Source organism: Empidonax traillii, unplaced genomic scaffold (assembly GCF_003031625.1).
Source record: "Empidonax traillii isolate 1590-97213 ecotype Southwest subspecies unplaced genomic scaffold, ASM303162v1 scaffold2922:size16978, whole genome shotgun sequence".
NCBI classification, from domain to species: Eukaryota; Metazoa; Chordata; class Aves; order Passeriformes; family Tyrannidae; genus Empidonax; species Empidonax traillii.
The window spans coordinates 3614-12752 of record NW_020958115.1 but is presented as its reverse complement, the minus strand read 5'-3'; the positions used below and the strand labels follow the sequence as shown (position 1 = coordinate 12752).

Genomic DNA, 9139 nt, shown 5'->3' with positions numbered 1-9139 from the left:
TTAGGGGGTTTAGGGTATTTTGTGGTGTTTTAGGGTGTTTTACCATGAGCACCCCCAGCATCATGTCATAGTTGTTGATGAGGAAGACGAGCTGCTCCCGGCGAGACGGGAACTCGGCGGCCACACGGAGCACCAGGTTCTCCACTTCCATCTGGGAATGGGGGGAGAAAAAGGGGGGAAAAAGGGGGGAAAAAGGGGGGAAATTGGGGAAGAAAAGGGGGGAGAAGGGGGGGAAAAGGGTGAGAAATTGCCAGTGCCTCCCAGTGCCTCCCACTTCCCTCCCAGTGCCCCCAGTACCTGCAGCCTGCTGAGCAGGGCGTCGCTCCTGTCGCTGGGGCAGGTCTGGTTGATGCTGACGATGGCCGAGGAGAACTCCGCGTAACGCCGTGTGATCTGCCGGAATTCCGGAAATTCCGGAGCCATTCCCGGCATTCCTGGGATCCCAGCATCCCACCCCCCATCCCACCCCGCATGATCTGAGGGAATTCATGGAATTCCAGAGCCTTTCCTGGCATTCCCAGGGCTCCCACTGCTCCCAGTCCCACTCCGGGTGATCTCCAGGAATTCTGGGATGAATTCTTGGCATTCCGGAATTCCCAGCATTCCCAGACTCCCCCTGCCCCCAGATCTGGGATGAATTCCCAGCATTCTAGGGCTCCATTTGGAATGAATCAGGGGAAGAATTCCCAGCATTACGAGACTCTTCCTGCTCCTGAATTTGGGATGAATTCCCAGCCTTCCCAGACTTCCCCTGCCCTCAAATTCCGCAGATGAATTCCTGGCCTTTCCAGCATTCCCAGCTCACGTAGTGGGGCCGCGTGTCCAGGAATCCCAGTTTCTGGGGGTCGGTGCTCTGGATGCTCTGGATGTGCAGCTCCAGGATGTGCTCGAAGCGCGGCCACAGCAGCGCCAGCAGAGACCCCCAGTACCTGCAAAAACAGGATTCGGGGGGATTTGGGGGGATTCAGGAATCCCAGGTGGGTTTTGGGGGGATTTCAAAGGGATTTGGCAGGGGATTGGCGATCCGGGATGGATTTGGGGGGGTTTCTGAGGGATTTGGGGCATCACTGATAGATTTTGGGGTGGAGTTTTGGGATCTGGGATGGGTCTCGGGGGGCTTCTGAGGGATTCTGGGGAGTTCCCTGATCCATTTCCTGATCTCCCTGTTGGATTTGCAGGATGCCTGTGGATTCTGGGGCATTCCCTGTGTATTTTGAGGCCTTCCCATTGGATTTTAGGGCATTCCCAGCGGATTTTGGGTTGTTCCCAGTGGACTTTGGGAGGTGTTTCCCAACCTGTCGACAGCAGGGACGTTCCTCTTGGCCATGATGCCTCGGAAACGCAGCACGAGGTGGATGCAGAGGAAGACGGCGATGCCGTCGTAGCAATCCGACACAAAACCCTCCATGTGCCTCTGAAACGGGATAGGGGGTGGATCAAGATCCCAAAAATTCCCCGGGAGTCCCAGGGAAAACCGGCTGTTAAAAAGTCCCCAGGAAAATATCCCAAATCCCAGGGAAACTCGCCAAAATACCAGGCATTTCCTCAAAATCCCCAGGAAACCATCCCAAAATCCCCGGGAAATCTCTCAAAATCCCAGGGAAAACTCCAAGAAATACCAGGAAAACTCCCTAAAACTCCCAGGTAAAGCACCCCAAAAAAACTCTCAAAAATCCCCACAGAAAAAAACCAAAATCCCCCCCCAAAAAAATACCTCAAAATCCCCCTCAAAAAAAAAACCAAAATCCCAAGGAAAACATTTCAAGAAAACCCCCAAACCCCCCAAGCCCTGCCAAATTCCCAGGAATTCCCACCAGGAACATGGCCAGGGTCTTTCCCATGACGGCATCGAACAATTCCTGGGCGGAATTCCCGGAGACCAGGAAGAATTCCGAGAGGAAGGCGAATTCCCGGCAGCTCGTGTCCAGCAGCGCGTAGTGCTGGCTGCGGAACAGCGACTCGAACGGGTACTGGGGAGGAAAACAGGGAAAACATCAGGGAAAACCTTAGGAAAAACCTTGGGAAAAACCTTGGGATTCGTCCCAAAAAAAAAGGAGAAATGAGGCAGGTTTTGCCGTTTTTTGGGGGTTTTTCTTTTCTGATTTTTTTTTTCTGTTTTTTTGGCATTTTTTAAGCTTTTTTTTCCACTCTACTGGGCTCCCAGTCCTTCCCAATCCTTTGCAGTCTGTTCCAGGGCTCCCCCAGTCCCTCCCAGTGCCCCCCACTGTGCTCCCAGTCCCTCCCAGTGCCCCCAGTGACCCTGAGGTCGCTCTTCTGGGCGGCGTGGGGGACGATGATGGGCGCCTCGAGCTCAGAACCCACCACCACCTTCCCCTCCCAGCCCCTCCTATTCCACTCCCAGTGCCTCCCAGTGCCCCCCAGTCCCTCCCAGTCCCTCCCAGTGCCCTCCCAGTGACCCTGAGGTCGCTCTTCTGGGCGGCGTGGGGGACGATGATGGGCGCCTCGAGCTCGGCGGGGGCGATGACGGCGCCGCGGTTGCCGAGGGTGAACACGGTGTTCCTGTTCTTCAGGGACGGTTTGGAGAAGAACCGTGCCCGCTGTTAAGGAATTTTGGGATGCTCCTGAGCGCTCAGAATTCCCGGGAGCCCCCCCAACCCCCTTCGGAATTCCAAGGATATCTTTCTTGGCCGTGTCTTCCACACCCATCAGGTCGTCCTTCTCTGCCACCTCCTCGTACTGTGGGAAAAAAGGAGAAAGGAGAAAAGGTGGGATGAGCTTCCCAAGGATCTGGGAGGGGGGTTTCCTGCTAAAATTGGGATCAGCATCCCAAAATTCCCTGGGAAGCCCCAAATTCTCTCCCAAATAATCACCCAACAAACGACTCCGGAGTCAACACGAACCTTTCCCGATGATTCCAAGTTGGATCCATCCCCAAGAAAGCCCCCCCAGATCCCTCCAAAACCCTCTCAGCATCCCAAAAGCTGGGATCAGCATCCCAAAAGTTGGATCAGCATCCCAAAATTCTTTGGGAAGCCCCAATTCCCACTCAGATCTTTACCCAACAACCAACTCCAGACTTAACATGAACCTTCCCTGGGAATTCCAACTTGGATGCACTGCAAAAAAACCCACCCCCTCAGTCTCTCCCAACCCCCCAGCATTCCCAAAGCCTGGGAATTCCCACCTGGATCTTCATGAGGCGCCCAGTGTAGGATTTGAAGTAGGAGAAATGGATCCTGCTGGCCGTCTCCACGTACTGATCCCGCAATTCCTGCGCCACATTCCGCTCGTTGCCCAGCAGGAATTGGTAGAAAAATCTGGGAAATATAGGAATTTTTTTCCAAGCTTTTTGGGCTCCCCCACCACCCCAGTGCCATAAAATTCCAGCCCTGGGATTCCCTTTTACTTGTATTTGAGGAGGGAATCCTGTGGGATCTGGTAGTTGGTCATGGGTTTCCGGAATGAGTAAATCTTCTGCAGGACGAATTCCCGGATTTTGGTGACGGCCTGAGGGGGGATTTTGGGATCAAGGGAGGGATTTGGAAGGGCTGGGAGGGCTCTCAGTGCTCCCAGTCCTTCCCAGTCCATCCCAGTGCCCTCCCACTAGTTTTGGGGGAATTCTGAGCATTCCCTTGAGAATTCTGACCATCCCCTGGAATTCTGGGACCCTTCCCAGGAATCTTTGAGTGTCTCCCCACCTTGACCTTAACCTTCTCCCACTTGATTCCCAGTCCCTCCACTGTTTTTTTTGGGCTTTCCTTGAAAGTCTGGCCACTCCTTGGAATCCTGGCCATTCCCAGGAATTCTGGGACCATTCCCACGGATCTTGAGCTTGTCAAGGACGAGCTGGGCTTTGCCTCCCAGTCCCTCCCAGTGACTATTCCCCTGCGGTTTTGGGTTCTTCCAGAAACTCTGGGCATTCCTTGGAATTCCAGGGCCATTAACAAGGATTTTGCAGGTGCTGCCCACCTTGACCTTGAGCTTGTCCAGGACGTGCTGGACGTCGGCACAGGCCAGGGTGTCGCGGAACGCCTGTTCCTTCACCGCCCCGATCTTCCCGTCCAGCTCCCGCAGCCGCTCCAGGAACTCCGGCTCCGTCACCGGTGCCTCCAGGATTGCGCTGGGAAAACAGGGATCGGATCCAGTATAGCCCAAAATCCTGGGTTTTGGGGACCAAATTCTCATTTTTTTCCCAAAAGCCTAAGTTTGGCACCTTAATCTTTGGTTTTTCCCAAGATATTCCAGGTTTGATTCCACAAATCCCTATTTTTTTCCCCAAAAATCCCAGGTTTTGTACACCAAATCCTTTTTTATTTCCCCAAACTCTCGGTTTTTGACCCCCAAACCCCTGCTTTTTTTCCCTGTTTTCCCAGATTTTGAGACCCAAATCCCCTTTTTTCCCCTGTTCTGCTAACGTTTGAGCCCCTAATCGCTGTTTTCCCCCCAAAATCCCTGGGTTTTTTCCCTCTTTCCTGGTTTTCCAGCCCCACCTGATCATGGCCGGGGGCACCACGAGCTCGTCCAGGAGCTGTCCCAGCTTTTCCCGGACGTTCCGGCGGTTCTGGAGCCGGAGGTTCATGGCCACGGACTGGTCCTGCAGCGCCCGGATCTCCCAGCTCAGGCTGCTCAGGTCACACTGGAACGAGCTCAGCATCTGCTCCATCCGCTGGGGGGGAAAGGGGACACTTGGGGGACATTTGGGGACAGTTCGGGGACAGTTTGGGGACATTTGGGGCAGTTTTGGCAACATTTAGGACAGTTTGGGATAGTTTTGGGACAGTTTTGGGGAGTTTTAGGGGGCTTGGGGACAGTTTTTAGGGCATTTGGGGATAGTCTGGGACAGTTTTGGGCCATTTGGGGCGATTTTGGGGCCATTTAGGGTGATTTTGGGTCATTTTGGGGCGGTTTCTTCCGCTCACCTGCAGGATGGCATCACAGGCCGTGATCTGATTGTGCAGCTCCGCGATGTTCTCGCTCTCCTTGATGTCTGGGGGGGGTCAAGGACACTTTGGGGACAATTTGGGGACACCTGGGGACAGTTTGGGGGGAGTTGGGGTGGGTTTAGGGCATTTTTGGAGGGTTGGGGACATTTTGGGGCCATTGGGGACAGTTTTGGTGGGGTTTGGGGCACCTGGAGGAAGGTGGGGACATTGGGGAGAATCTGGGGACACCGTGGGGACAATCTGGGGGCATTTAGGGCCATTTTTAGGTGGTTTGGGGGCATTTTCAGGAGATTTTGGGGCATTTTTCGAGGTCTTGGACCTTGGGGACACTTTGGGACACCTTGGGACCCCGCAAAAATTTGGGATACAGTCCTGGATAGAGGCTCTTTCCACCTCCTGGAGCTCCAGCTCCACGTGCCGGGAATACTGGAGCAGGTCCACGCCCTGCAAAAAGGGAGACATTTGGGGACATTTGGGGACATTTGGGGACACCAAGGACACACCTGCCACTCTGGGACGCCCCCACTTTGCCCCCAGGCCCCCTTAAACTGTTCCTAAATCCCCCTGAAAGTGTCTCAAACACCCGAAAAAACACCCAATATGCCCCAAACACTGTCCCCAACTCCCAAAAATGCTCACAAAGTGCCCCAACCCCGCAAAATTGTCCCCAAGCCCCCCAAAATCCCTCCAACCCCCACAAAAAGGCCCCAACCCACCCTAAAACTGTACTTAATGTGTCTCCAAGGTGATCCTGACATCCCCAAAAACGTCCCCAACCCCCTCTAGATGCCCCAAACCACCCTTAAAATGCTCCCAACCTCTAAAAAAGTGTCTTCAACCCCTTTAAAAGGGTCCCCAGCCCCCAAAATCTTACCAAATACTCCAAAAACTGCCCCCAAAGTGTCCTCAACCCTCCTGGGCAACACTCACCGTCCTCAGGGCCTCCTGCACCAAAGCGTCCTCCAGGTTCTCCTGGATGTGTACTGGGAAAAATGGGAATCATGGCGGGAAAAGTGGAAAAACCAGGGGGAAAATTGGGAGAAAAGGGAGAAAACAGGGGGAGAGGGAGTTCCCTGGATCCCCTCCCCCACAAATGTCCCCAAAATGGAGCCCCAATGTCCCCTCCCCAACACAGGTGTCCCCTGGCCCCACTCTTCACAGAACACACCCCCATTGGACACACCCATCTAAACCACGCCCCTTTTGACATATCAGCCCTAACCCCACCCCCAACCTGAACACGCCCCTTTGGTATTAGCCCCGCCCCTTCTCCAGGCACCGCCCCCACCCACTGGAGCCCTCCTTCCCTCACTCACCATCCACCTCCTCCAGCTCCGCCCCCTCCAGGTCCAGCTCCGCCTCCAGCTCCGCCCCCAGCGGCGCCTCCTCCGCCGCCACCTGCGGCACACGCGGCTCAGCACCCCTCTTTGAGCTCCCCCAGACTCTTTTCAGCCCCCTAGGACACCCCGAAAAATCCCCGGGACCCCCCAAACCCCCCGCAAATTCCCGTTCCCGGACTCACCTCCGCCTGCGCCGCCATCTTGGTCCCGCGCGTCGCGGCGACGAGCTGACGTCACTTCCGCCTCTTTCCTCCTCCCACCCCGGGCCCGGCGCAGAGCGGAGGTCGCAGCCATGGTGGGAACAAACCTCGCACCAGATCCGCCGCCATCGGCGCCGGGACAGGGCGGGGCACCGCGCGGGGGGATGGCGGGGGTTCACCGGGAAGCGGCGGGGGGGGAATGGGGCGGCGGCGAGGGGAGATGGAGAGAAAAACGGGGGTAAGGTGCGGACACCCCGCGCCCCCCCCAGCATGGCGGCCCAGGGTCCCCTCATGGAGGACCCTGGGATTTGGGGGGCATTGGGGGATATTTGGGGACCAGGGGCGGCGCAGAGGGGTGGCGGAGAGTCCCCGGGAAGCGGCGTACCACCTCCCCCGTGTCCCCTCAGTCCCTGGTGATCCCGGAGAAGTTCCAGCACATCCTGCGGGTGCTCAACACCAACATCGATGGTCGCCGCAAGATCGCCTTCGCCATCACCGCCATCAAGGTGAGCTTGGGGACATTTGGGGACACCGGGGCGGGTCCTGGGGACGCCTGGAACCCCCCTGTGACCCCCCCGTGTGTCCTGGCAGGGCGTGGGGCGCCGCTACGCCCACGTGGTGCTGCGCAAGGCCGACATCGACCTCACCAAGAGGGCGGGAGAGCTCACCGAGGACGAGGTCTGGGGGCACTTTTGAGGGGCTTGGAGGTCTGGGGGATGGAGTAAACTTGAGGGTGGTTGGGGATGCTTTTGGGGGGCTCGGGGGTCCCAGATGTGTGAGAGGTGTGTCCCAGGTGTGTCAGCTGTCCCCATGTGTCCCAGGCGTATCCCCAGGTGTGACAGGTGTGTCCCCAGGTGTGCTTCCAGGTGTGTGACAGGTGTCCTCCTGCGCAGGTGGAGCGGGTGATCACCATCATGCAGAACCCCCGGCAGTACAAGATCCCCGACTGGTTCCTCAACCGGCAGAAGGACGTCAAGGACGGCAAATACTCCCAGGTTGGTCCTTCTACCTGTCCCAGGTGTCATCTCACCTGTCCCAAGTGACCCATTACTCACCCACAGTGTCTGTTTAGTTGTCCTAGGTGTCCTTTTATCTGTCTCAGGTGTCCTTTTACTTGTTTGACCTGTCCCACGTGTCCCCTGACCTGTGTGTGTCCCAAATTCCAGGTGTTGGCCAACGGGCTGGACAACAAACTGCGCGAGGACCTGGAGCGGCTCAAGAAGATCCGGGCACACCGAGGGCTGAGGCACTTCTGGGGGTGAGACTCACCTGGGGACACACCTGGGGACAGCTGGGACTCACCTGGGGACAGCTGGGACACACCTGGGGACAGCTGGGATACCTGGGATTCACCTAGGATACAGCTGGGACAGGGGGCACACCGAGGGCTGAGGCACTTCTGGGGGTGAGACTCATCTGGGGACACACCTGGGGACAGCTGGGACACACCTGGGAACAGCTGGGATACACCTGGGGACAGCTGGGATACCTGGGATTCACCTAGGATACAGCTGGGACAGGGGGACACTGGGGGCTGAGGCACTTCTGGGGGTAAGACTCACCTGGGAGACACCTGGGATGTGTGGAATACACGTGGGATACACCTGGGAGACACCTGGGCAAATTCCATTACCAAAATCGGGGAATTGCTCCCCACAATGAGGCACTGGGAGGGACTGGGAGGCACTGGCACAAACTGGAGGATACTGGGAGGGACTAGGATGAACTGGGAGCACTGGAAGCACTGAGATGAACTTTAAACCCCCTCCTAGGCTGCGTGTGCGAGGCCAGCACACGAAGACAACGGGCCGGCGCGGGAGAACCGTGGGAGTGTCCAAGAAAAAATGAGGAATTCCAGGAAAACTTGGGAATTTTCAGCCAATAAAAGAAGGATTTTGGAAAAAAAAAAAAAAGGCATTGGTTTTTTTGAAACGATGGGGAGGTCGTTATTTGGGGAGGAAAAGGAGTGGTTTGGGGGAAGAAAAGTGGAAATTTTGGGGGTGGTTTGGAAATAAAAGTGGAGAGAGTTTTTTTGAAAGGCAGGATTTCGGGGAGTAAAAAGGGGTGTTTTGGGAACAGGTGTTGGGGAGGAAACGGTTTGGGAATCAAGGTGGTTTGGGGGGATAAAAGGAGGGGGAGGTGTGAAAGGATCCCTAAAAATGAGAGGGGGCGTCCCTAGATTTGGGGGGTCCGTCAGAAGAGGCGTACCCCCATTTGCCCTCAACAAACATGGCGGCGTTCTCGCCAGCTTCATCTGCCCTCAATAAATATGGCGGCGACCTTCCCTTCCTTCCCGCACCCAACATGGCGCCGCCCACACCCAAAATGGCGCTCCCCGTTCACCCAAAGCACGCTTTGCCTTCACCCAACATGGCGGCTCCCGCCTTCAGGGCTTTCCGGTGCCGCTTCGCCCTCCCTTTGCGCTGATTGGCTCCGCAGCCGGAAGTGGCGGCGGCGGCTCGGCGTGGTGGCGATGGCGGGCGGCGTTTCGGGGGTAACTTTTTTGGGGTCCCAAAACTTTGGGGCGGGGGGGCCGATTCTGGGGGGTCCCGAGGCCTTTTCCAGTGTCGTTCCCTGTTTTCCCGCAGCGCACGGACCCGTTTCCTGGGCCTGCCCCGGTGCCGAAGCCCAGAGTGAAGCGATTCCTCAGGGGGGCGGCAGAAAAGGCGGTAAAAGGGGAGGGGGGTTGGAGCTT

At 56.7% G+C, this 9139-nt stretch overlaps 2 protein-coding genes across 2 annotated transcripts; one reads left to right on the top strand and one right to left on the bottom strand.

The window, feature by feature from the left end:
* Positions 1-4: 4 nt before the first annotated feature.
* On the bottom strand, positions 5-6302 carry VPS52 (VPS52, GARP complex subunit; the record flags this gene model as incomplete). Its single annotated transcript, XM_027910203.1, has 15 exons — positions 6221-6302; positions 5835-5887; positions 5273-5348; positions 4881-4948; positions 4452-4627; positions 3931-4081; positions 3368-3468; positions 3146-3278; positions 2640-2697; positions 2418-2551; positions 1815-1970; positions 1296-1414; positions 806-929; positions 298-393; positions 5-151 (listed from the first exon to the last, which is right to left on the bottom strand). Coding segments are annotated over exons 5-15 (1392 nt in total), but the record flags the coding sequence as incomplete, so codon positions are not given.
* Positions 6303-6362: 60 nt separating this feature from the next.
* On the top strand, positions 6363-8357 carry RPS18 (ribosomal protein S18). The gene is made up of 6 exons (XM_027910201.1): positions 6363-6539; positions 6852-6950; positions 7036-7122; positions 7338-7439; positions 7611-7702; positions 8217-8357. The coding sequence occupies exons 1-6, from the start codon at positions 6537-6539 to the stop codon at positions 8290-8292; spliced, it is 459 nt and encodes a 152-aa protein (XP_027766002.1). The 5' UTR covers positions 6363-6536; the 3' UTR covers positions 8293-8357.
* Positions 8358-9139: the final 782 nt, after the last annotated feature.

What these genes read in the sequence shown, in the direction of transcription:
- RPS18 (XM_027910201.1), top strand. An exon ending in GAGAGCTCACCGAGGACGAG is followed by an intron (nt 7,123 to 7,337) that starts GTCTGGGGGCAC and finishes CCTCCTGCGCAG; the next exon opens with GTGGAGCGGGTGATCACCAT. An exon ending in AGGACGGCAAATACTCCCAG is followed by an intron (nt 7,440 to 7,610) that starts GTTGGTCCTTCT and finishes CCCAAATTCCAG; the next exon opens with GTGTTGGCCAACGGGCTGGA.